At 43.8% G+C, this 27,661-nt stretch overlaps 2 protein-coding genes across 8 annotated transcripts in view; one reads left to right on the forward strand and one right to left on the reverse strand.

The window, feature by feature from the left end:
- Window positions 1-8,366, forward strand: part of ALDH18A1 (aldehyde dehydrogenase 18 family member A1) — a 68,435-nt gene extending 60,069 nt beyond the window's left edge. For all 4 annotated transcript variants that reach the window (XM_089683372.1, XM_089683377.1, XM_089683375.1 and 1 more), the window contains exons 16-18: window positions 1,075-1,261; window positions 2,892-2,987; window positions 6,696-8,366. In XM_089683372.1, the coding sequence (XP_089539498.1) occupies window positions 1,075-1,261; window positions 2,892-2,987; window positions 6,696-6,877 (465 nt within the window). In that variant the 3' untranslated portion in view covers window positions 6,878-8,366. The remainder of the gene's footprint in view (window positions 1-1,074; window positions 1,262-2,891; window positions 2,988-6,695) is intronic.
- A 4,355-nt stretch (window positions 8,367-12,721) lies between these two features.
- Window positions 12,722-22,807, reverse strand: TEX36 (testis expressed 36). Of its 4 annotated transcripts, none has more exons than XM_089683379.1 (4): window positions 22,507-22,807; window positions 17,855-17,977; window positions 16,865-16,945; window positions 12,722-13,109 (listed from the first exon to the last, which is right to left on the reverse strand). In XM_089683379.1, exons 1-4 carry the CDS (start codon window positions 22,591-22,593, stop codon window positions 12,846-12,848), a joined length of 555 nt encoding a protein of 184 aa, XP_089539505.1. In that variant the 5' UTR covers window positions 22,594-22,807; the 3' UTR covers window positions 12,722-12,845. The 4 variants fall into 4 exon arrangements, with proteins under 4 accessions (XP_089539505.1, XP_089539506.1, XP_089539504.1 ...); XM_089683380.1 differs by having other exon boundaries at window positions 22,543-22,791; XM_089683378.1 differs by lacking the exon at window positions 22,507-22,807 and adding an exon at window positions 18,795-18,997.
- Between the last annotated feature and the right edge of the window lie 4,854 nt (window positions 22,808-27,661).

A 27,661-nucleotide genomic window follows, 5' to 3' on the forward strand; every position in this document is an offset into this window, starting at 1 on the left:
AGTTACAGGGATAGGACAAACCATTTACAGCTGTCAGGGGTGCTTACAATGATCAGCACTTATTCATTTAAAACCTTTATACCAAAAGGAAAACTTCTGTAACTGTTTGTATGACTGCAGTGTGAACTGGAGTTTGGCTTCAATTTGTAATCTAGTTGTACATCTAACACCCCCCTCTCCCCAGACCGACAATGCTGCTGTCCAAAGGTGTTTCTGTTGCTCCTCCATCCACAGTGGGGGCACTCTGTAGCATTCCTCACCATAAATGATGGATGCTTAGAAAACCAAACAGACTAGCAAGCCTGACAATGAGGATCTCCTTAAGATTTTGTTTCCCCTAATGTTCAACTCCCTGAAAGCAGAACGTATTTATACTCTATTGGTCTTCTGTCTACCCTTGGGAATTTGACAAGAAAAAGATTTTGGGGGCGTGCACAAAACCAAAAAAAAAAGCAAAATGTAATATATTGCAGCTTACCAATCATTAGATGTTGCGGCTGCATTAGTTTTCTTTTTAGGATTTTTCCCCTTTATTTTATTTCTGTGTTAAAGGGCAGATCACCAGGTCAAAATAAAGGGGGAAAAGCCTAAAAAAAACTGGAAACTGATGTAGCTATCGCATCCAAGGACTGTAAATTGCAATATACTTTTTTATTTTTCGCTTTAAATCTAAAAAGATTGAGAATTTCTGCAGACAATGTCTAATATACCTCTAAATGGTGGGGTTTTATTCTATTATAAAGCGTTTTTTAATGGAAAACCAGATGGAAATGGAGATGCTAACACTTTTTTATTGTATTTTTCTACTGTTGTAATCAAATTTTATCTTTGCATCTTTTCCTGTCCTCCAGTTTTTGTAAATGTGTATGTTAGGTTTGTGGCCACTGATTTCTAAAAGCCCGCACAAAGAAAACTGAAGTTATTGTGTAAAATATCCAGTCAGGCTTTATTTTTAATGTTTTGGAAAAGTGATGGAGCCGGTCAAGCTTCTATATTTTACAAGATAAACTATATAACACTGATCATATTCTTACTGATTTCTAAAGAAAATGTCAAAACTGTTTCCCTTCCCAGGTAAAGATCCATGCTGGCCCCAAGTTTGCCTCCTATTTAACGTTTAGCCCCTCGGAAGTGAAGTCCCTGAGGACAGAATATGGAGATCTGGAGTGCTGTATTGAGGTGGTTGATGGTGTTGAAGATGCAATTGAGCATATCCATAAATATGGCAGCTCCCACACCGATGCCATTGTTACAGAGAATGGTGAGCTCTTGTTTCAGGAGCGGCTGTATCCACATCTTATCCATATAAAGTCTCTATTGTTTTTCATATTTAGATCTTCCTTTTTTTTTTTTTTTAACCACTTCCTGTCCGGACACTCTCACCCCCTTCCTGACCAGGGCAATTTTCAGCTTTCAGCGCTATCACACTTTGACAATTGCACGGTCATGCAACAGTGTACCCAAATGAATTGTTTACCATTTTTTTGAGACAGATAAAGCTTTATTTTGGTGGTATTTATTCACCGCTGGGATTTTTATTTTTTTTGCTATGTAAATGAAAAAGTCCAAAAATTTTGCAAATAAATAATATTTCATCATAAATTTTTGCCAAAATTTATTCCGTTATCTTTTTAGTAAAAAAAAAAAAACAAATTAGTTTATAACCAAAAGTTATAATTTTTAAACTTTTTGTTTTACATTTTTATTTTTTTTTTATATTATATTTTACATTTTTATTTTTTTTTTTTAACATACTGTCACCCTAGCAGTACAGTGTCACCATGGTGACACTGTACTACTTGTGGGGGTGATGAAGATTTTTTTTTTTTTTACACCTATTGCTTTTACACCCATATAGGATGTAAAAGCAGTCATTTCTCGTTCTCTCTGTGTGCAGTCTTGCATTGAGAAGTACTGAGTGAGCTGTGATTGGTCACAGCTTGTCACATGGTACAAGGCTGTTGTGAATAGCCTTGTACCATGTGACCTCTGTGATCATTCACAGATTTCACACGTAGTAAGCAATGATGTCACAAGTGACATCTTGCTTACTACTTTGCATGTGATCACTGATTGGCCAATCAATGATCACATGATCGGGACCTCGTACAGAGGTCCCGTCCGACGATCTGTGTTTCACTGTGTCCGGAGGACACAGCGGGCACCGGATCACGGTGCTGTGCTCTCTCAGGGAGCGTGCACAAGCAGGGTGCAGGGAGGCCGTTTATAAACGACCACCCGACCCTGCACTGCCATCATCCGGCCGTTTATATGCAACGGCCTGTCTGGAAGTGGTTAATAATAAATGCAGCTACAAAGCTAGGGTCCTCTTGCATCCTGCTAGATGGTACTGGAGGGGCTTGGAGGGCCGTACAGGGTTTTAATAATCTCCTAAACTCCTGCAGATGGGACAATGTGCTGTCTTCTAACTAGTGGTGCACCAAAATGAAAATTCTGGCGCTGAAACCGATACCGAAAGTTCAGAATGGGTTAACATATGGGGTGAACAAAGGGTTAACTGTGTAATAGGGATGTTTTTACTACTGAACATACTGACAGGAAAGAGGTCTGTGTTGTTCGCACTCGCAGATCTCTCCCGTCAGCTGCTCCACTGATCACCAAGTTCCAACCCTGAGTCGCTAGGCGGTACCCCGTGATTGACATATTTGGGATCCAATGACAGTGCGGGTAGGGTGGCGCATGTACACCGCCTACCCGGAGATAAGTATATTTACGTGATTTTGCGCAGAGCGGCTGCCCTGTAGCAGTAAAACTGCTATAGGGTGGCCTGGAAGTGGTTAAGGAGCATTCTTCATTTGCTTCGCCTTAAGACCTGCTGTTCAAGGTTTCTTCAGTCTCTCTCTCATGACTTTTTTAATTTTGCTTTGCAGAGACCACAGCTGAGTACTTTCTCCAGCATGTAGACAGCGCCTGTGTGTTCTGGAACTCCAGCACTAGATTTTCAGACGGTTATCGATTTGGTCTAGGTAACATAAATTATTTCATGCTACACATTTTTGTCTTGTGAGATTTATGACCACATGTCAGTAGATGCATATGTTCATATGTATAGGCCCATACATTTAAAGTGGCCATTCCAGACCAGGGTTCTGTTGAACTCTAGGGTTCCTCTAGAGGTAGATAGGGGGTTTTCTGAGCTGTGGTCAGTTGACTCCCCCAAATCTGATGGTGTCTTCATAGCTCATCACCACTTGGCAGAGTCAGCAGCATGACACCAGTGGTCTTTTCAATTAATTGTAAGGGGGGTATTCTTCCTAGTGACCACCAACGTAAGGGGCCTTTTCCTAATGACCTCCAATGGGCTTCCTTAAGACCTGAACATTTTCTCAAAGGTTTTTCTGGGGTACAAAGGTTGAGAAGGCTGATTGATCATGTTACTACACATTTAGTGCAGTTACACTTTGAGTAGCCCTCAACCAATCTTTTTATCCACTTGCCCTCAATCCAGAAAGGTCTTGGCTTTGTGGCCTTGTTGGTGTCATGCAGCCACTGGTCAATACCCTGCTTGGGCCTGTGCATGCATGCTGCATCTAATCTTGGAGAGAGCTTGTATGTGCTAAAGCATTGAGGGTGCGGCTTATGTGCACAGGCCCGGTGTACATTTTCACAAATACTTGTGCGATGCCCTGGAAGCCACATAGCCAAGATCTCTTTGGATTGGGACAGGTTGGTAAAGTACTGAAACAGGTTGGATTACACTTTAACCAATTCAATACCGGGCAGTTTTACACCTTCCTGCTGAGGCCAGTTTTCAGGTTTCAGCGCTCTCACACTTTGAATGACAATTGCGCGGTCATACAACACTGTACCCAAACTAAAATTTTATCATTTTCTTCACACAACTAAAGCTTCCTTTGGTGGTATTTAATCACCGCTGGGGTTTTTATTTTTTGCTAAATTAACAAAAAAAGACAAAATTTTTTTTTAAAAAAAAAAAGGTTTTTCTTTGTTTCTGTTATAAAAGTTTGCAAATAAATTATTCATAAGTTTAGGCCGAGATGTATTCTGCTACATGTCTTTGGTGAAAATAATCCAAATTAGGATGTATTATTTAGTTTGTAGGAAAGTTATAGAGTTCACAAACTATGGTATAGTTCTGAATATTGATCAATCCTGAAGTACTGACAGCCAATCTAATTTCTTGAGGTCCAAGAATGTCAGAACAGTACAGATATCCCCCAAATGACCCCTTTTTGCAGAGTAGACAGTCCGACGTATTTCATAAGAGGCATGGCGAGTTTTTTTTTTTAAGTTTTTTTTTTGTCATAATTTTTCGGAAAATTAAAAAATTAAAAAAATTAGTTTCACTATTTTTTTTTTTTTTACATATTGTCACCAGTGCAGCACAGTGTCATCATATAACTGTCATGGCGGTGATCAGGGACACTGACTGGTGACAGTATGACAAAAAAAAAATATATATATATTTTTTTTTTTTTAAGATTTTTTTTGTCATATTTCGCTATGACCAAAGTAGTACAATGTTACCATAGTGATCAGTGTTTTTTTTTTTTTCCACACAATTTGCTTATAGCAAAGAATTACTTTGCTATAAGCAAGCATTTACCTGAATGACATCGATTCATTCAGGGTTTTTTTTTTTTTTGTGCTTAGCTGTGATTTGGCCACAGCTAATCACATGACATGTGCATGTCATTAGCTGTGACCATTCACAGCTAGACACTAGTATACAATGGATGGCATGAATGAAGCCATCCATTGTATACAACTGTCATGTGACCTACTGTGATTGGTCACAGCAGGTCACATGGTACAGGCAACGGGGCCGATACTCAGATCTGTCATCGGCCGTGTCCGAGGTACACGGCCGGTGACAGATCGCGCCGCTCTGCAGGAGCGCAATCTGCGCATGTGCGGGAGGACGCCATATGGCGTCCACCCGGAATGCTGATGACATTTGCCGCCCGCCATTCGGCCATAGGGCGGGGGGCAAATGGTTAAAGAGCAAACACCAGTGCACTCTCTTCTCTAGCTTGCCAAATATATAGCTATCATAGTGAAATCAACAAATGTAATCACATAAACATTATTACAAATACCACAGATAAAAATGTGCAAAAAAAAACCGCAAAAAACTGAAAGTTCATTTATGAAGTCCCAAATCCATGCTTTTCATGTGAGTTGACGAAAATAAAAAGTCACCCAAGTAAAGAAGCTGCGTCCCAGGATCACACCACCATCAAGGGTTATGAAGCTTCTTACCAAATAGATTCCAGCATCCACTTTAAACCTCGATCCCCAAGGACAAAAATCTTTCCACCTTCCGCTCAGTAGACATGGATGGATGGTGCAGAGGGATCTGAGAGTTTTATGCCGCTGCACAGCCACAGACTGCTCCGATCCTCCCTGGTAGAAGCCACTCCCTCCTTCTTCGTACCAAAAATTAAAACAAAGAAGGTCCTCCCATAGAGTAATGCCATAAAAACTGGCTTTTTATTGGAAGTACGTTACACCCTTCAATCCATAGGTAACACTGCACAAATCGCTGCTCTTCATGACTGTTAAAAATACAAACAACAACGCCAGAGTTCCCAGCTGCATGCGGAATGACGTCACGTGTAGCCCCTACCAACGCGTTTCTCCGTAACAAGCGTCTTCTGGAGATCAAAAGTCGGGGTTTTTTTGCATTTTTTTTTTGTCGTTCTTTGCATATTTTTATCTGTGGTATTTGTAATAATGTTTGAGATTATATTTGTTGCTTGCCCTTTGACCTATTTTATATGATGGCTAAGTATTTGTTAGGCTAGAGGAGACAGCGTACTGGTGTTTGGTTTTTCATTTATTTTACACATCCTACCTGATTGTGATTGAGGTACTGCAGTCTTTGATATTTAAAGTGACTCTAAAGGCTTATTTTCTTTTTCTTTTTTTAAACAACAAGCATGTCTGTACTTGACTGCTGTGTGCAGTGGTTTTGCACAGAGCATGCCCAGATCCTACTCTTCTCTGGTTCCCCGCAGGTGCTTCTGGCCCCTTTCTCCTGTTAGGTGCCCTCACAGCTAGAAGCTTGCTATGTAGGCACCCGCTTCTCCATGTATCCATTCACACATGGAGCTGCGGCTTGGCCCTGCCCTCTTTATTCTTATTGGCTCACTGGCTCTGATTGACAGCAGTGGGAGTCAATTGCTCCTGCTTCTTTCTCAGCCAATGAGGAGAGGGAGTCCCAGGATAACCGAGACTCCAGTGCACATCGCTAGATTGAAAGGGGGCCTATGTGAGTATTAGGGGGTGCTGGGGGGGATATGCTGCAAGGTTTTTTGCTTTCATACATAGAATGCATAATGGCAAAAAACCTTGAGCCTTTAGGACCACTTTAAAGTATACTGAGTGCAGGATTATTCTTTCTTTTCATTTGGATACTAAAGAGCACCTGTACTATAGTAATACATATAATTTCGGGAAGGTACTGTAGGTGTAGAATTTGGGTCTTCCAGTGATGAAGTTTGTAGCGTGTTTTTAAAAAACGCACATTTACCGATGAACACTGTTAACCTCCTCTTCATTTACATCAATTCACGAAGCAGGACTCCTGTATCTGGATTGACAGTTTTGTGAGCTGTTGTATTTGCCTAGAGTTGCTCTTTAACCGATCTCTAGTTGTTGTCCTGCCATAGTCTGTAAATTACATTCTCTTATTTCTCATTTCCCCTCAGGAGCAGAAGTCGGTATCAGCACAGCCCGGATCCATGCACGGGGGCCTGTTGGTATAGAGGGATTGCTCACCACAAAATGGTTATTGAGGGGGGAGAATCATGTCGTCTCCGACTTCTCTGAAAATGGCAGTATGAAGTATTTGCATGAAAATATCCCAGTACCACAGAGAACCATTAGCTAAAACCCAGACTACTACCTCTCCTCTTTACCAGGCCTCCTCTAGAGTCAGGAATCGCTGATCAGTTCTACACTGACAAAAAGATTGTGCACCCTAGATTATAGCAGAGAGAGCACTTAATGCCCCAACTGTCACTTGTGCACACTGGAGATTGTGGCTGGCCAGGGACTTTGATCGTAATTTTAAGTTTTGCTTACAGCACAATCAAGATGTTGCTTGTTAAATGAAATGGCACTTAGAATACGGTTCTTACAAGAGTGACCCAGCATAACTCTTGACTCAGAATTTTACAGTAGTACTGAAGCCTCTGGAGATTTCAGCTCTTTTAACTCTTTAAATTCCTCTGCCCCCACTTTTTTTTTTTCTTTTTTTATTTTGAAAAATGGCAGGAGGCGGCCATTTTACTGCCTTTAAAGCTTTGTTTGCAAGCAGTAACACCACAGATACAGTTGAAATAAAGTACCAAATAGGCAGCAGCACAATGTCCCCTTGACCATTCAGGACTAAGTAACAGCATCTTTGCAAAGGGCCTCCCTAACCACTAACGCTCATCTTGACAACAACTGCCGCTTCTTCCTCCATTGCAGTAGGCAACCATAACCAGTGTTCTGTGGTGTGGAGGAGTATGTGACCTCCTCTCGTGACAGTGCTTGGGTCGAATAGCCACTAGTCACTAGACCTTAGTACTGTCCCATGACAGAGGGAGCAATGTTACTACTCACCTTAGCATCCAACATTAATCAACACTGGGGACCTTAGTGCTGGCTGTGATGGAGCAAGAAGCGGCAAGTGAGCCCTGGTAAGGAAAGTATTAATGGGATGGGGGAGGGGAGTTGAAATGTTTTGGTACCCTTTTGCCTTGAATGGGAAAGATGATATTGTCTCTTTAAAGGACCAATCTGCTCAGAGCTTTTGCTTCTAGATAGCAGGAGAGGGGGGTAATTAAGGAGACGTCTGCTCACTTTCTGTCCTTGTGAGTGTGTCATATAGACAAAAGGTGATCGAAAATCTATCCAATGGAAATCGACATTGAAACAATACCTGTAGAGCAGGAAGAGTTAGAAACGCATCTGTACCTTCCTGTTTCCCTTGTTTATTCCAAACGTACCTCACTCCAGTCAAACACCCTCCAATACTGGAGATGAGCTTTCAAATGTCCCTACCCCATGTTAAAGACAGAGAACGGCTCTGAGTATAAAATCTCATCTCTTGAATACCTGACGTGATCCTCACCTTGCCCCATGATGAATCACTAGGTCCCCAGCCTTGAAGCTAGCTGCTTGCTCAAACTTGATTTAAATGCAGTTGTTCTATGGCGCACAGAACGATCTGTTCTCAGGAAGCTTAGAGAATGGATTTCCAGGTCTGGATCCATAGGTCGAAGGTCCAAATAAATGAAGATGGGCTTTTGTCATACTTTATGAAATTGTCTTTATAAATACTATTTCATTGTTTTCAATTAAACTATTTTCGTACTTTTTGAGTTTCTAAATCTTGTTTGCTGAGTTTTCTTTGCTCAGACGTTACCATGTGTATGTAGTTGTGGTATGACTGTTTCAGTATTAGGCTGCATATGCTTTGTTTGCTTTTGTACACCTTGATTAGGTCTGCACACATTTTAGGAGCCAGGTCACCAATGTCATTAAAAGATGCAAATACACTTGGGCATCATTTTTTTATTTTTCTAGAAAAACTTGTTCCCTGACCCCTAAATGTGTCAACAGGCATCTGAATTGGACTGACTGGTTACTGATGTCTACATTCAGTTATTCACAACTGACTTGGATGCTTAAGCTGCGTTTCTCAGCCTTTTTTTTAGTTAAGGCACCCTTTAAAATTATGGACAATGTCAAGGCACCCTTTAATTTTTAACATTTCAGAATGGGGTGCCTCAAGACTGTTCATAATTTTAAACAATTATAATAGTTTTATATAATGAAGTGACCTCCACACATGTAGGACACCCAACGTTAGAGGTGATTTATTCTTCCAGATCAAGTACACTTTTGCACACTGGTACTGACTAGTATTCCAATGTTTCTCTGCTCCCTCAGTTTCTCTCCTTCACTGAGGTAATGTGACCCCAGCACTGATGGAGAGGGGCGGGGGAGGGTCAAACTTGAGTGCTGTGCAGGCAACCAACATCCTCCTTATCAAATGATGATGTCATTGGTTGCCAGTATGCCAGTGGCTAGAAGGTCGTAATGGTGCACAATGAAAACCTGTGGCTTTCTGTAACTAAAAGGCAGGCTTGTTCCACCTGCTGGCTTGTATACAAGTTTTGGGCAATTTGTAGACCTATATATATATTTTATATTATTATACAGGATTTATAAAGCGCCAACAGTTTGTGCAGCGCTTTACAAAACAAAGGTAGACATTACAGTTACAATAAAATTTGGTACAAGAGGAAACGGAGGGCCCTGCTCATTAGAGCTTACAATCTAGGAGACATTTTGCCAAGGCACCCCAGAAGAAACCTCAAGGCACCCCCATGTTGCAGTTGTCAGGTGCTACCGCTGCCATAAGTGACCCATTCAAATGAATTGGGCTGGACCGCAACCACTCTGTGACTGTCTGCAATGCAAGTGGTTTCAGCATGAAGGGTTGGCATTTTGAGGGTTAAAACAGGAGGCGATCCACTGCAGATCACTTTTCACGTGTGAAGGAGCCCCAACAGAATGACTGTAATGTGGCTGTACGTCATGAATAGGCACATGTATTGTGTTTATTTTTATTTGACATCCTTACAGAAGGGAACACTGAAAGATGACCAATGAATATTTACTGTCATGTCTAAAGAGTCATTCTGATAGAAGGTAAGATGAAGAAACATGAAAATCTTATCTGCAGATTGTGTTCTTCTGAGCACTGGACTGCGGGTTCTGCTCTGTTCAATGTTCCAAATCTTCATTCCTTTGCTTTGATTGCTAGGTGAGAACATTGGCAATTCAAGCTAAAATCACAATGAATAAATTATTTGTGATGCAGAAGAATGTTTGACATACTGTGCTGCGCCTTTAGCTACTTCTATGTCTTCCTGGCACACGGGCAGCTGGAGGAAACCAATGTAAACTGCAGGTCTATCTCAGCTCCTGGAACAGACAGCTGCAGTATACAGCCGCTCATAGTAATGAATAGCAGTATTTCAGTACATTCACATACTTCCGCATTAGTACATACTTCCGCATTGGTACCTAAACAGCGATTGCACCATGCTCAGTTCGGTGCGTATTGTTAGGTTTTTTTTCTTGGGAGACTGCATGTGATCAGCACAGGGCCAATCAGCACTGTCCAGACAGAGGTCAGGGATTCTGCATCCTCCTAGAGCAGTAAAAAAACTCCTACAAGCTTTAACATGTGCTGTGCTGGACTCTTGATAGAAGTCACAAGACTGCTCTAAATGCTAATGAAAAAGGTATTTAGCAGTTTATATTTACTAAAATAATTGCATTTCCATGTTGTGTGTACTGTGGGAGACCAGATAGAGTGAATGCAGGGGCCTGGGAGACCAGATATAGTGAATGCAGGGTCCGGGGAGAGCGGATATAGTGAATGCGGGGTCCGGGGAGACCAGATATAGAGAATGCAGGGTCCGGGGAGAGCGGATATAGTGAATGCGGGGTCCGGGGAGACCAGATATAGAGAATGCTGGGTCCTGGGTTTAGTAACACTTTAAAGAACTACAGGCAAAACGTTTTAATTAAAATTATTTGTAACCAATAAAAAAAAAATAGGTATGTGTGTGTATATATCTGTTCAGTCATATCCAAATCGCTGTAATTCTTTGGGTCTACTCACAGGCCACCACGTCTGATACACTTGAAAGTCTTTTCTATAGAATTTTCTTGAAAAAATATTTTTTTTACAAGTTAGGTCGCCTTCTTGGCATAAGCGCCACCCTTTGTCATTGTGCCGCCCAAGTAAAAGGGTAAAGGTATCAAAAATGAATATCAAGGTACAACCCTCCCTCAGACAACATAGACTCATAAAAAATGTAATTTACAATAAAAATGGCCACTTTCCCAATCTATAACTGGCCTTCACAGCACAAGGAAGAGTGACACATGTCAAACAATAAAAGAGAAATATCTCCAGCTCAACTTACCAACTAGTTGGCGAACCAACTGAATTGTCCTAACAGTATGCGTTAAAAACAGGGGTTTAGTTAGCACACATTTGCAAATACATGCATAAGCTGCAGAACCCCTTCACGGCACCCCAATATTCTGCAGTTCCTAACTCTATAAATTTTGAGAGCCCCCATAGTAGAGGCACATGTATAAATAGATAGACTGAGGACAGATGACCCTGAGGGAGCCCACCCCTCCTTAAAGGTACAGGAGCGCACCGGACACCCAGCATATAGCACAATGGCAGCTAAGGGTCCAGTGCACCCCCTCACCAGAATATCAACAGTACAAAAAATGGCCACTGCTCCAATCAATAACTGGCCTTCACAGCAAGGAGCACGTGGAAGGGCGACGCATGTCAAACAATAAAAGAGAAGAATTCCCAGCTCAACTTACCAACCAGCTTGCGAACAAACTAAACTGTCCTGTTTAACAGTTTGCATTAAAACCAGGGCTTTAGTTAGCACACATTTGCAAATACATGTGTAAGCTGCAGAGCCCCTTCACGGCACCCCGATATTCTGCAGTTCCTAACTCTATAAAGTTTGAGAGCCCCCATAGTAGAAGCATGTGTATAAATAGATAGACTGAGGGAGCCCACCCCTCCTTAAAGGTACAGGAGTGCACTGGACATCCAGCATATAGCACAATGACAGCCAGGGTGTCCAGTGCATCCCCTCACCAGCATATCAACAGTACAAAAAAAAAAATCAAACACGTAATTTCCCTTTTGTTGAAAAAAGTATCCTCTCCATAGACCCAATTCACAAAGCTTTAGTCAAGGCTAAGGGTCTTTATTTTTAGCCATATGGTGGTTATTTTCAAATCTCCCTGGGCGTAACTGAAAATTACTGTCAAATAAAGATTTTTATCCTTGGGTTTTAGCTTTGAGAATTGAGTCCTATGTCAGTTGTATATACTGCATTTATATTTTATTAGCATTCACTGTCAACTTCCTCTTCCTGTGGATTGCCTGTAACCCACATGCAGCTTCAATTTACATTTTCCTTTCTGTGTGCTGAAGGAAAAGGTCTCCCTGCCATAGTCCCAAATAAGGACATTGTGGCTAGGCAAGTGCCTAAATTTAACTTGGCATCAGCTTCTTGCAGTTCCTATACAACAGAACTCAGGGTGGGAGAGGAAGAAGCATCACAAGGAGACAATCGGTTCATGAACTAAACATGCAGAGAAATTAGCTGATCATTTTGCTGCATCTTCTTCACTGTCCATTCACATACTGAGGGTGGGTTATGGACAGCTTGAGCTCACAGAAATGGACTGGATGGCCATTGTTCAGCCTGATAGACTGAGGACATCTTGGGGTGAAAATAAAGCACAGAAAGGGACAACTCCAGATACAAGAGAAGTATTGCAGGAGAAGCTTACTTTGTCCTTTTAAGGGGCAATTCATTTTTTTATTGGAATTTTGCTTTACAGCGGAACTTTACCCATAACAATATTAAACAGTATAGACACTTATTTTTAATGTTTTACAGACATCTGCAGTAGGAGTCAGCCTGAAGTGATCTAGCGGGACTTAATTTTCTGACTAAAGCTATTACACTTCACCGGGTGAGACACCACTATCTCAGAAATGGTAAACCGTATTCATGAATGACGGCTTGTATCTAATGCTTCTCATAGAAGTATTTTGCAAACTTGGCAGGAATATATACATTTATATATAAATAAATGTTTCAGCGCATACAATGCATCAAAGATAACTACCAGTTTCATCTTTATTTCATAAAAGAGAACGTTTTATCAACAGGATTATGAGAAATGCCTTACTGGCTATAAATGACTTCTTCATCCTTAATGTTGAAAGTGTAGACGATTTACGATAGCCCATGATCACCACCGAACCACATGATACGATTCTCAGGAAGATCCCTGATACAAGCAGGCCTTTCTTGGTGATGTTTGGGATACCTCCGTGAGAAGGGAATCTCTATGTCCTGCCTTCCTCTGTAAGAGATTTGGTAATTGGTAAAACCTTCCCAGCAGCTTGAAGGTCTCGGAGGATTGCTATGACATGAAAGGTTGAAATTTCGAGAGGACTGCTGTCTTGTTTCATCTGGAGTCTTCCTTCTCCCAAGTCCCTGAAAACATATGTACAGATGATCTCCTCTTACAACAGACAAAACCTTTATTTTTTTTTTTCTCATGAATGGAGTGGGGAAGGATAAGAACCTCTGTAAGATTATTTCTGTAAAAAGAGTTGAAATTGAAGTTCCACACCACTGCTAAGAGGTCCAGATACACCTTTGTTCCATTAAAAACGTGTTTTGGGGGTCTAAATGCCCCCTTCATGAGGGCTTTGCTGGCTACAAAGTGAACAAACAAGAAGTGAACTGAACATACAGTGGTATTTTTTCCTTCCAAACAAGCTGATGATTAGGTCTGTGCTTTTAATTTACACTGGATAAAATACCATTGTAGGTCCAGCTCACTTCTAGTTTGTTCCCTTTGGAGCTAGTCAAGCCTTGATGAAGGTGGAGCACTTAGACCCCCGAAATGCGTTGAATTGTACCCCTGACCTTTAATGACATAAAGTTGTATCTGGACCTCTTAGCAGTGGGGTGGCACTTCAATTTCAACCCTTTTTACATCACACTACAAGCCAAGGGGACCGTGGAGATTCTCTGGGGTGTAGAATCCACCTGCCCAGGAACCAGATCATTTACACCAACATGAATACCTTAAGATAACAATACCAGTAAAATAAACCTACTGGCCCAGCTCTATCTTTCCACTTTCCTCAAGGTTTTTATTTCTGTCTGGGTCTCGTAGAGATTTCTCCTCATTTGTTGTGGTCACATGTCATGATGGAATAATGAGAAATCTCACCAATGGTCACAATAAGGGAAAGGGTTAGCACATCTGTCAGGTTGTGTATTGCCATCCATGCAGGTGACACATTTTCTTGTTCTTACCCTCCTGTAAATCTGACCCTTCTTCACTCTATCCCAAACTAACCCACAATATTGAAATATACAATACACACGTGAGCTGTTTTAGTTGTCAGAAGGCATATAATTGTTTTTAGCCAGTCTTCTGATACAGGTACCCCTGTCAGATAGCAAAGGCAGGTCACTCACCTCACTTTTTCTACTGCAGTTAAAGTGGAACCTAACCATTCTAAAACCGCAAACAGACAGCCTTTTTGTGCAGAAGGCCTCACGCACATTGGACATTTTTCTCTCTCTCCTAGATGCCTTTTCTTCTGGAAGTAGCATTTTGCCAGAAAAAAATGCTTGTAAATGCGTGTAATGCATTTAGCCACGCTTCCGCCTCTAAATGCCCTTGCCGCTGAACTCCTCTAAATGCCTATGTGTGCATGGACACATAGGGTAACATGCAGGGGTGTTTAGAGGCAGAAAAAAATGCTAGAAGGTCCTAGGAATAGCAGAAAAAAAGTCCAGTGTGTATGAGGCTGAAGAGGCATGCTATATCTCTTCTGCAAAAATACAAACTTACCTGCTTGCTCACAGGTTTCTACAAAATGTACACTGAGCAGCTCAATGTGCATTCCTGGCAATCTTCAGGAGTGACTGACTCATATGCACATGTGCACGATGACGTCATTCCCCGCTGGCCAATTAGGAGACTAGAAATCCGGCACCTAGGGAGGAGATGACAGAGGCTAGCGAGGAATGTAACCACTGCATTACTGGAAAGTGGAGATGAGTATACTGTGGAGTTTATTTCCATTTTAACCATTTGCCGCCCGCCATATGGTCGAATGGCGGCCGGCAAATGTCATCAGCGTTCCGGGTGGACGCCATATGGCGTCCTCCCGCACATGTGCAGATTGCGCTCCTACAGAGCCGAGCAGCGGCGCAATCTGTTACCGGCCGTGTACCTCAGACACGGCTGATGACAGATCTGAGTATCGGCTCCCGTTGCCGGTACCATGTGACCTGCTGTGACCAATCACAGCAGGTCACATGACAGTTGTATACAATGGATGGCTTCATTCATGCCATCCATTGTATACTAGTGTCTAGCTGTGAATGGTCACAGCTAATCACATGCACATGTCATGTGATTAGCTGTGGCAAAATCACAGCTAAGCACAAAAAAAAACAAAAAACCCTGAATGAATCGATGTCAATCAGGTAAATGCTTGCTTATAGCAAAGTGATTCTTTGCTATAAGCAAATTATGTAAAAAAAATAAATAAATAAATACTGATCACTTCCCCAAAGTAGTACAATGTTACTATGGTAACATTGTACTACTTTGGTCATAGTGAAATATGAAAAAAAAATCTTAAAAAAAAGAAAAAAATGTAATAAAAAAAATATATATATATATATATATATTTTTTTTTTTCATACTGTCACCATTCAGTGTCCCTGATCACCGCCATGCCAGTTATATGATGACGCTGTACTGCACTGGTGACAATACGTAAAAAAAAATAGACACTAATTTTTTTTTTTTTTTTTTATTTTCCGAAAAAGTATGACAAAGAAAATACAAATTCAAAAAACTCGCCATGCCTCTTAAGAAGTACGTTGGACTGTCTACTTTGCAAAAAGGGGTCATTTGGGGGATATCTGTACTGTTCTGACATTCTTGGACCTCAAGAAATTAGATTGGCCGTCAGTACTTCAGGATTGATCAATATTCAGATCTATACCATAGTTTGTGAACTCTATAACTTTCCTACAAACTAAAAAATACATCCTAATTTGGGTTATTTTCACCAAAGACATGTAGCAGAATACATCTCGGCCTAAATTTATGAAGAACAATTATTTATTTGTAAACTTTTATAACAGAAACAAAGAAAAATGTGTTTTTTCTTCAAAATCTTTGGTCTTTTTTTTGTTTAGTAAAAAATAAAAACCCCAGCGGTGATTAAATACCACCAAAAGAAAGCTCTACTTGTGTGAAGAAAATGATAAAATTTTAGTTTGGGTACAATGTTGTATGACCGTGCAATTGTCATTCAAAGTGTGAGAGCGCTGAAACCTGGCCTGGGCAGGAAGGTGTAAAATTGCCCGGTATTGAATTGGTTAAAGAGGAACATCACACCCTCTCCCCCCACCCGACCACACAAAAATACAGTCAATATACCACTTATCTCTTGTCTTCTTCCTATGCTGCATAAACATATTTACAATATTGTACAAAACCAGCAAATCCATTGTTGTCCTCTTCCTCCACACTGCTCTCCTCCTACAGGTCCCATCCTACACTGCTGTCTTCCTCTTGTATGTCATCAAAGGAACCACTATCTCTTCTGGCCCTTGATGACACACATCGGCATCTGTTCTGGATTGCCACAAAGCCTTCTGTAATGTATGATGGTATCCCAGGAGGTTGTGGGCAGCCAAGGCTACGTCATTTCTGGCTAGGCGAGAAAGACGGAAGTGCCAGCACCTTCATTTGAAAAAAAAAACGGTAGTCTGGAAAAAATATACAAAACATTTTTGCAATTGTGTGAAAGAAGGGAGCTGGTAGAGTGAATTTCCACTTTAATCAAAATGACTGCAGCGGCTTCCCCCGTGTTGTCCCTTGATGATCAGTTTTTGACTTACAGCACTGACCTCACTTACTGAGTCCTGCTTTATATTACAGAAGGTTCATTTCAAGGCAGATGTGGGTTTAAATACTGATTTCATGTAAAGATACATAAGTGTAGTGTGTGTGGACAGGGTGCATTTGGATCAGGTTTTCTGTCCTGCCAGACAAGGGCTGTGCTGTGTCCCAGAGCTGTGAAAATCTCAGGAATGGATGACAGAAATACAAATCCTTTTGCAGGTATGTACTTAATCTGTGCATTTAGCTGCTGCCTGGTTATCTGCTTTAGTAGGTGAATGGATCACCTCCTTAGCACACTTACAGAATCCAGGTATTCTCCGCTCTTTTGTATTAAGTTTCTGTTGTCATGTGAAGAAAATGGGAATCCATTTTGGACTTCAGTCTGCAAACAAGGATAGATATCAGTACTGGTCATTACACAGACAAGAACCTCCATTTGTAGGGTTGTTCTGCAAAGCACAGACACAAATCACTATAAAGTCATAAAGATCTTTAATTAAGGATATCTATCATGCAAGACTCAGAGGCTGCCATTGCCAATGTCTCCTACTGAAATGCTGTGCATGGCTGACCATCTGTGTCAATAATGGAGTCACCGACCCAGAACAAGTATGTACAGTATACTTTATTATTATTAATATTATACAGTATTTATAAAGCGCCAATAGTTCGCTCAGCGCTGTACATTACAAAGGGGGACAGAACATGTGACAGAACAATAACAATACAATGCAAAACATGAGGGGATTGAGGGCCCTGCTCTTTTGAGTTTACAATCTAGAATTACTATAGATTACTAATCTTAATGCTTTTTCTGAGTCAGTGACTCAAAGTCCAAAAGCAAATGGGTCAGCAGCACAGCCAGCTCCTGTACAGCCCCCTCCTCTCAGCCTAACCCCCAGTGCAGACTCGTGCCCCCCTATTACCCAGTACAGAACCCCTCCTCTCAGTTTAACCCTTAGTACAGACACCTCTCCCTAGTGCAAGGCACAGTTGTGCATATCAGAGCGTGCAAGGGTCAGCAGTGGGTAACACCGAGAAAAGAGGTCAGAAGAGTGCATCACGCAGAAATATATGCAGTTTTGGTTCTCCCTGGTGTTCAGCGGAAAGCCCTGAGTTCTTGGCTGGGGGTTTAGCTTAGTGGCCCTTTCAGGTCTTTGCGCTGGACAGAGAAAACCAAAGCTGCATATCTCAAGTGTTGCGGCCTGGTGGAACACCAATAGTGTTGTGTTGCTGTGAAAGTCTGATGTGTAACTTGGGAGACATATAATGTGCAAGTTATAGTCATTACCTTGTTACAGGTCACACATATCAAAGGCAGTCTCTGCTCTTTCCAGGAAGCAGACTTAGCATGGTGAAGCATATCCTGAGTGCTGGTCATAGGCAGCTTCATGTGCACATCTATGTGAGGAAACTACAAACCGAGATTGATTAAGAATCAAATGACAAAAAATACATACCACAATTACAGCAAATCTCCAGCCAACATGTTTTGTTTTTTTTTTTAGTTAGGATTAGAGCAGAAAATATTTTATTTTTACTGTCTGTATCCCTTAGGTCTCATGCACAATGGTGCCTGGCAGCGCACTAGGTATGGGTCACTACCACTATTCATGTGAGCAAAAAAGAACTCCCACAGCGAAAGGGTTTAAGGATCATTTACACCACAATCACATTCAGTTTGCGATTCCCTATGTGTGTCTACATGTTTGCAGCATTTTTATTTATTTTACTGAGTCGCATTAGTGGTGGGATCACATGCATTCTGGTGCATTCACATGCTGTGCTTCTTTACAATGCACATGAAAGCACAATACGCTTGTAAGCCAGGCTCATAAAAATACATTCTTTCCTTGCATGTGGGGTTGTTCTGTGTTTAAAAATGTGTTTGGCTGCATCTGATGTAAACAAGTCCTAAAAGTGACACCTTTTAGATACATTCATGGCCAGAAATATTGCAATCCCTGTATTTCTGTCAGATAATTACAAATGTTTAGGCATTTTCATGTTTATTTCTTTTGTTTGTATTGGTATGACACAAAAGAGTGGAGAAACAAAAAGCCAAAAGCTAAAATTACTAGCACCTTCTCAAAATTGTAAGAAATAATTGCAGTCTAAGTTTGTGATGCTCCTGTAATCTGTAATTAATTGTACCATTAATTAACAGGTTCTGACAATATAGAAATCACACTGGCAACCAGTTTGTTAAAATGATGCAAAATTGACTCAACCTTTCTGCTGTGTGTCTCTGTGCCACATGGATCATGGAGAAGAGAAAGAGCAGCAAAGAATTGTCTGAGGATTTGATAACAAAAATTGTGGAAAACCATGGACAATCCCAAGGTTAAAAATCCATCTCCAGAGATCTTAATGTTCCTGTGTCCACTGTGCGCAACATTGTCAAGAAGTTTACAGCCCATGGCACTGTAGCTAATCTCCCTGGAAGTGGTCGAAAGAGAAAAAGTGATCAAAGATTGCAACAAAGGATTGTTCGAATGGTGGATAAAAAACCTCAATCAACTTCCAGAAAAATTCAAACTGACCTTCAGGCACAGGGTACAACTGTGTCAGCTCGCACCATACGTCGCCATCTGAATGAAAAGGGACGCTGTGTAGGAGACCCAGGAGGACCCCACTGCTGACACAGAAACCTAAAAAAGCCAGACTGGACCTGAGGAAGACAGAATCCTTTTGGGAGAATGTGCTGTGGACAGACGAAACAAAATTACAGCTTTTTAGTAAAGCCCATCATTCTATTGTTTTTAGAAGAAGCAATGTGGCCTTTAAAAAAAAGAATACAGTCCCTACAGTCAAACATGGTGAAGGTTCACTGATGTTTTGGGGTTCCTGTGCTGCTTCAGGAACTGGATGTCTTGACCGTGTGCATGGCATTATGCAATCTGAAGACTCCCAAAGAATTCTGGGGTGCAGTGTAGGGCCCAGTGTCAGAAAGTTGGGTCTCTGTCAAAGGTAATGGGTCTTACGGCAGGACAATGATCCAAAGCACATGTCAAGAAGCCCCCAGAAATGGTTTCAGACAAAGTGCTGGAGAGTACTGAACTGGCCAGCAATGAGTGCAGATCTCAATCCCATAGAGCTCCTGTGGAGAGATCTCAAAATAACAGTTGAGAAAAGGAACACTTCCAATCTGAGAGACCTGGAGTAGTAGGTGAACGAAAAGTGGTCCAAAATTCCAGTAGAGAGGTGGAAGAAACTCCTTGATGGTTACAGGAAGTGATTGATTTCAGTTATTTTTTCCAAGGGGTGTGCTACAAAATAGTAAACTGAGGGTGCCAATAATTTTGTCCAGTCCATTTTTGGGGTTTTGCATGGAATGTGTCGGATTTGGCTTTTTGTTTCTCACCAATACAAACAAGGGAAATAAACAAGATAATGCCGAAACATTTGTAATTGTAACATTTTTCTGGGTGAAGTGGACCAGTATCTGACAGAAATGCAGGGGTGCCAACACTTTTGCCATGACTGTATACCACAACCTGCATAACTGGAAAACTTCAGGGCTCGTTCACACCAGGTGCTGTGTGGGAATGTAAGTAAAATTGCTCATTTTCCAGCACCAAACAAAAATGTGCTGCCCTTTTGCAGACGCATAGATGTGCCATTAATTCTTCATGGTACAATCATGCATCTAGCAAATTGCAGTACAGGCATTTTGGGGCGTAGAGAATTTAAAAATCGCCCCAACACCTTTTTTGTGCGGATAGTCATTGCTATTAAATGGGCCACCCTAAAGTGTGATGTGTGGGAACATGGCAAAAAAAAAAAAAAAACGCACATGCTCTGACGCACGTTTTATCAGATAAATATATATATGTTTATTTAAAAATTATATATTTATAGATACGTATTTAATAATAAATATACATAACAATGCCAATAATATTAAATACACCCACACACCCCCCCACAACCCAACCCCCGAACGAGTATTCATACGCCTTGAAATTTTCCACACTTTGTCATGTTCCAACCAAAAATGTAAATGTATTTTATTGGGTTTTTATGATAGACCAACACAAAGTGGCACATAATTGTGAAAATGATTATTGGCTTTCAATTTTTTTTTTACAAGTAAATATCTGAAAAGTGTACTGTGCATTTGTATTCACCCCCCATTACTCTGATACCCCTAACAAAAATCTAGTAGAACCAATTGCCTTCAGAAGTCACCTAATTATTAAATAGAGTCCACCTGTGTGTAATTTAATCTCAGTATAAATACAGCTGTTCTGTGAAGCCCTCAGAGGTTTGTTAGAGAACATTAGTGAGCAAACAGCATCATGAAGGCCTTGGAAAACACCAGACAGGTCAAGGATAAAGTTGCGGAGAAGTTTAAAGCAGGGTTAGGGTGAAAAAAAAATATATATATATCCCAAGCTTTGAATATCTCACGGAGCACTGTTCAAGCCTTCATCGGAATATAGAAAGAGTATGGCACAACTGCAAACCTACCAAGACATGGCCGTCCACCTAAACGGACAGGCCGGGCAAGGAGAGCATTAATCAGAGAAACAGCCAAGAGGTCCATGGTAACTCTGGAGGAGCTGCAGAGATCCACAGCTCAGGTGGAAGGATCTGTCCAGATGACAACTATTAGTCGTGCACTCCACAAATCTGGCCTTCATGAAAGAGTGGTAGGAATAAAGCCATTGTTGAAAGAAAGCCATAAGAAGTCCCATTTCCAGTTTGTGAGAAGCCATGTGGGGGACACAGCAAACGTGGAAGAAGGTGCTCTGGTCAGATGAGACCAAAATGGAACTTTTTGGCCTAAATGCAAACCACTATGTGTGGTAGAAAACTAACACTGTCTATCACCCAGGGGTGGACTGACAACCCATGGGGCCCCCAGGCAATAGGGGATCATGGGGCCCCTGTGTCTTTGCCCAAACTCTCAAAAGCCTATGAAAAAGGTACCAGGGGCATCTCATGGGGCCCCCTACTGCCTGAATTTCCAAATGGTCAGTCCGCCCCTGGTATCACCCTGAACACTCCATCCCCACTGTGAAACATGGTGGAGGCAGCATCATGTGGTGGGGATGCTTTTCAGCAGGGACAGGGAAGCTGGTCAGAGTTGATGAGAAGATGGTTGGAGCCAAATACAGGGAAATCTTAGAAGAAAACCTGTTAGAGTCTGCAAAAGACCTGAGACTGGGGCGGAGGTTCACCTTCTAGCAGGACAATGACCCGAAACATCCAGCCAGAGATACAATGGAATGGTTTAGATATTATAGATAGATAGATATTATAAGCATATTCATGTGCTGGGGCAGACTGACAACTCATGGGGCCCCCGGGCAATAGGGGATCATGGGGCCCCTTTGTCCTTGCCCAAACTCAAAAAAGCCTATGAAAAAGGTACCAGGGGCATCTCATAGGGTCCCCTACTGACCCCAGGCCCTCGGGCAGTGCCCGAGTTTCCAAATGGTCAGTCCGCCCCTGGTCATGTGTTAGACTATATCAGTCAAAATCCAGATCTAAATCCAATTGAGAATCTGTGGCAAGACTTGAATATTGCTGTTCACAGACGCTCTCCATCCAATCTGACAGAGCTTGAGCCATTGTGCAAAGAAGAATGGGCAGAGATGTCCCTCTCTAGATGTATAAAGCTGGTAGAGACATCCCTGAAAAGACTTGAAGCTGTAATTGCAGTGAAAGGTGGTTCTACAAAGTACTGACTCCGAGGGGGGGGGGGGGGGGGGGCTGAATACAAATGGCCGCCACACTTTTCACAGATTTATTTGTAAAAAATGTTGAAAACCATTTCTCATTTTCCTTCCACTTCACAGTTATGTGCCATTTTGTGTCGGTCTATCATATAAAATACATTTATGTTTTTGGTTGTAGCATGACAACATGTGGGAAAATGTAAAAGGTATGAATACTTTTCCAATGCACTGTGTATATATATAGATTTTTTTATACCAATAATCTATCCATACAGAGGCCGCCCTGTCTCACCCACAGTCCGTCCCTGTCAGTAGAAGGGTTGCTCCGGCGTCCTTTAGGCATCCCTTCTGTTCCTTCGCCGTCCCCTCAGCTACACGGAGACCTCATGACAGAGCTCCTGGTCTCTAGGGAACACAGAAGCGTCCACTGGTAGCCATAGCAACATCAAACACCGCTGCTTATTTTGTACAGGGTCATACAAACCCAAAAGAACTTGTATGGAGAAAATTGTCCGTAAGTCCGGCGCCATTTTGTTGTAGCCGCGCTCTCAATGGCTATGGGAATTGGAACAAGCAAGCTACAATGGGCGGAGTGTGAGACTAGTCTACACTTTGATTGGTTGCAGTAGCTTCGAAGGGGAGGAGAGTGTGTTGAGACGGTAGTGCGCCTCCTTTGGCAGCCTGTCTGAGTGTCCGCTCTCTGTGGTATTTGAAGGCGTTTCTAATAGCCTATGGGCGCTGTGAGGGGAGGACCGCCTTGTCAAGGAAGTTCTCTATGGTACTGGAATAGTGCCTCCTACTGGTGGGCGGGCCATGAAAATCTGTCTCCCGTGAGGATCTGCCCCCTTGACGTATCTGCGCATGTGCCAGTTTCAGGCATTAGCAGCCGATCGGCGATCTCACTTTGTCACCTTGTTAACCCCTTTTATGCTGGGTGCAACGTATACGAACCGCTGAATCACATCCCTCGGATCACTGGGGCTGACGATCCTCCCGCAGTGTACTCTGTCACACTGTTCACCCCTAGTATGCTGGATTCAGCTGACACGAATTGCAAGATGTGTCCAAACTGCGGGGGGTTGTGACATGGCGAGTACAGTCACATGTGGGGGGATCAGTGACATGGGGGGGCCATAACGTATTGGTGGTGCAGTTACATGTGGGGGCCAGTCACATGGTGGGGATTTGCGTAAAGGGGGGCAGATTTGCACGGGGGGCTGAGCTTACTGCTACCGGGTGGGGGGGGGGTTTGCGTCAAGGGGGGCAGATCTTCACGGGGGACTTAAGCTTGCTGCTATGGGGGGGGTTTGTGTCGGGGGGGGGGGTTGTGTCAGGGGGGGCAGATCTTCACGGGGGACTGAGCTTGCTGCTGCTACGGGGGGGGGGAGAGGGGTTGTGTCCAGGGGGGGGCAGATCTTCACGGGTGACTGATCTTGCTGGGGTGTATGGACAAGGGGGTCAGATCTTCACGGGGGGACTGATCTTGCTGGGGTGTAGTCCCCCTGTGAAGATCTGACCCCCTTGTCCATACACCCCAGCAAGATCAGTCCCCCCGTGAAGATCTGACCCCCTTGTCCATACACCCCAGCATGATCAGTCCCCCATGAAGATCTGCCCCCCTGACGCAACCCCCCCCCCCCCCGTAGCAGCAAGCTTAAGTCCCCCGTGAAGATCTGCCCCCCTTGACGCAAACCCCCCCCACCCGGTAGCAGAAAGCTCAGTCCCCCGTGAAAATGTGCCCCCCATTGACGCAAACAACCCCCCCCCATAGCAGTAAGCTCAGTCCCCCGTGCAAATCTGCCCACCTTTATGCAAATCCCACCATGTGACTGGCCCCCACATGTAACTGCACCACCAATACGTTATGGCCCCCCCATGTCACTGATCCCCCCACATGTGACTGTACTCGCCATGTCACAACCCCCCACAGCTTGGACACATCTTGCAATTCGTGTCAGTTGAATCCAGCATACTAGGGGTGAACAGTGTGACAGTGAGATCGTCGATCAGCTGCTATTACCTGAAACTGGCACATGCGCAGATACGTCAAGGGGGGCAGAGCCTCACGTGAGACAGATTTTCATGCTACTCCGGTCATGTTTATGTCTTTGGTTTGTATTGGTGACACCAAAATATGGAAAAACATAAAGCCAAATCTGACCCATCCTCCATCATTAGACTCCCCCTGTATCCATGACAACATAGAAATCACACCAACAACCAGGGACAATGGTGACAAATGGCCTCCATCTTCCTGTTGGGTGTCTCTGTGGTCCACATGGAGGAGAGGAAGAGCAGCAAAGAATCGTCTGAGGAATGGAGAACAAAGATGGTGGAAGAGCATGGACAACCTCAAGGTGACAAGTCCATCTTCAGAGATCTTCATGTTCCTGTGTCCATTGTGCTCAGCATTGTCAGGAAGATTCAAGCCCATGGCACTGCAGCCGATCTTTCGATGTGGAAGAATGAGAAAAATCGATCAAAGATTGCAACGAAGGATTGTTGGAATGGTGGCTAAAGAACCTCCACCAACTTCCAGACAAATCCAAGCCGACCTTCAGACACCGGGTACAACTGTGTCCGCTCACACCATCTGAATGAAAAGGGGCGCTGTGGGAGGAGACCCAGGAGGACCCCTCTGCTGACACAGAAATATGGGAGGAGACCCAGGAGGACCCCACCGCTGACACAGAAATATGGGAGGAGACCCAGGAGGACCCCACCGCTGAAACAGAAATATGGGAGGAGACCCAGGAGGACCCCATTGCTGACAGAATTATGGTGGGAGACCCAGGAGGACCCTGCCGCTGATACAGAAATATGGGAGGAGACCCAGGAGGACCCCGCTGCTGACACAAATATGGGAGGAGACACAGAAATATGGGAGGAGACCCTGGAGGACCCCACCGCTGACACAGAAATATGGGAGGAGACCCAGGAGGACCCCACTGCTGACAGAATTATGGTGGGAGACCCAGGAGGACCCTGCCGCTGACACAGAAATATGGGAGGAGGACCCCACCGCTGACAGAATTATGGTGGGAGACCCAGGAGGACCCCGCCGCTGACACAGAAATATGGGAGGAGACCCAGGAGGACCCCACCGCTGACACAGAAATATGGTGGGAGACCCAGGAGGACCCCACTGCTGACAGAATTATGGTGGGAGACCCAGGAGGACCCCACCGCTGACACAAATATGGGAGGAGACCCAGGAGGACCCCACCGCTGACACAAATATGGGAGGAGACCTAGGAGGACCCCAACGCTGACACAGAAATATAGGAGGAGACCCAGGAGGACCCCACCGCTGACACAGAAATATGGGAGGAGACCCAGGAGGACCCCGCCGCTGACAGAATTATGGTGGGAGACCCAGGAGGACCCCGCCGCTGACACAGAAATATAGGAGGAGACCCAGGAGGACCCCACCGCTGACACAGAAATATGGGAGGAGACCCAGGAGAACCCCGCCACTGACTCGGAAACATGGGAGGAGACCCAGGAGGACCCCACCGCTGACACAGAAATATGGTGGGAGACCCAGGAGGACCCCACCGCTGACACAGACACATCTTGGAAGTCAGATTGGAGTTTGCCAAAACTTACTTGAGGAAGCCAAAATCCTTCTGGGAGAATGTTCTTTGGACAGACGGAACAAATGGCAGCTTTTTGGTAAAGCCCATCATTCTACTGTTCTCAGAAAAAGCAATGAGACCTTTACAGAAAAGAATCCAGTCACACATGGTGGGGGGGTCACAGTTCCTCCAGTCACACATGGTGAGGGGTCACAGTTCCTCCAGTCACACATGGTGGGGGGGGGGTCACAGTTCCTCCAGTCACACATGGTGGGTGGTCACAGTTCCTCCAGTCACACATGGTGGGTGGTCACAGTTCCTCCAGTCACACATGGTGAGGGGTCACAGTTCCTCCAGTCACACATGCTGGGGGGTCACAGTTCCTCCAGTCACACATGGTGGGGGGTCACAGTTCCTCCAGTCACACATGGTGAGGAGTCACAGTTCCTTCAGTCACACATGGTGGGGGGTCACAGTCCCTCCAGTCTTACATGGTGGGGGGGTCATAGTCCCTCCAGTCACACATGGGGGGTCACAGTCCCTCCAGTCACACATGGTGGGGGGTCACAGTCCCTCCAGTCACACATGGTGGGGGGGTCACAGTCCCTCCAGTCTCACATGGTGGGGGGTCACTGATGATTTGGGGGTGCTTTTCTGCTTCAGGCACTGGAGGTCTTGACCGTGTGCATGGCATTATGAAATCTGAAGACTACTGAAGAATTCTGGGGTACAATGTAGGGCCCGGTGTCAGAAAGTTGGGTCTCCAGTGTCAGAGGTCATGGGTCTTCCAGCAGGACAATGACCCCAAGCACACGTCACAAAGCCGCCAGAAATGGTGTCAGACAAAGTGCTGGAGAGGGCTGAACTGGCCAGCAGTGAGTCCAGATCTCCATCCCATAGAACTCCTGTGGAGAGATCTCAGACCAGCAGTTGGGAAAAGGAACCCTTCCAGTCCGAGAGACCCGGAGCAGTTGGGGAAAGGAACCCTTCCAGTCCGAAAAACCCGGAACAGTTGGGGAAAGGAACCCTTCCAGTCCGAGAGACCCGGAGCAGTTGGGGAAAGGAACCCTTCCAGTCCGAGAGACTCCGAGGCAGTTGGGGAAAGAAACCCTTCCAGTCCGAGAGCCCCGGAGCAGTTGGGAAAAGGAACCCTTCCAATCCGAAAGACCCCGAGCAGTTGGAGGAAGAAGAGCGCTCCAAAATGCCAGGAGAGGGGTGAAAGGAATTCATCGGTGGTTCCAGGAAGACATTGATATCAGGGATTGTTTCCAAGGGGTGTGCTACCAAATATTACACGAAGGGTGCCAATAATTGTGTCCATTTTGGGGTTCTGCGGGGGATGGGTCAGATTTGGCTGTTTGTTTCTCCACTTTTTTGTGTCACCAATACAAACCAAAGAAAGAAACACGAGAATGCCGGAACATTTGTCATGGCAATTTTCTGGGTGAAGTGGGGCGTTATCGGACAGAAATGCGCATTAGAAGCTGCAGCCAGTCAGGCAGAGCTCCACCTCATTTTCTGGCTGGAGGACGTCCATCATCATCTAGCCATTTCCTCCCCAGCTTGGCTGTCGCCAGCCCCGCCCCTTTCATTCATTGGATTCCAGTTCCTTCAGTCATGGAGGCTCAGCATCACAGGTGGACGTTACCTATCACCCTGCCCCTCCACCCAGCCTTAACCCCCTGCATTGCATAGAGAAGCAAACAGACCCAGTGATGAAAGTATGCCAGGAAAACAGAAAGATTTTTATTAATAAGTTTATTATGTTTATGAGGGGAAGGCGGAGCCAGAGAAGGCGGATAATTAGCTGAATAAAATGAAAATAATTTTTTT

This window comes from Staurois parvus, unplaced genomic scaffold (assembly GCF_062004578.1).
Source record: "Staurois parvus isolate SC_StPar_1 unplaced genomic scaffold, SC_StPar_1.0 ptg000307l, whole genome shotgun sequence".
In the NCBI taxonomy this organism is placed as follows: Eukaryota; Metazoa; Chordata; class Amphibia; order Anura; family Ranidae; genus Staurois; species Staurois parvus.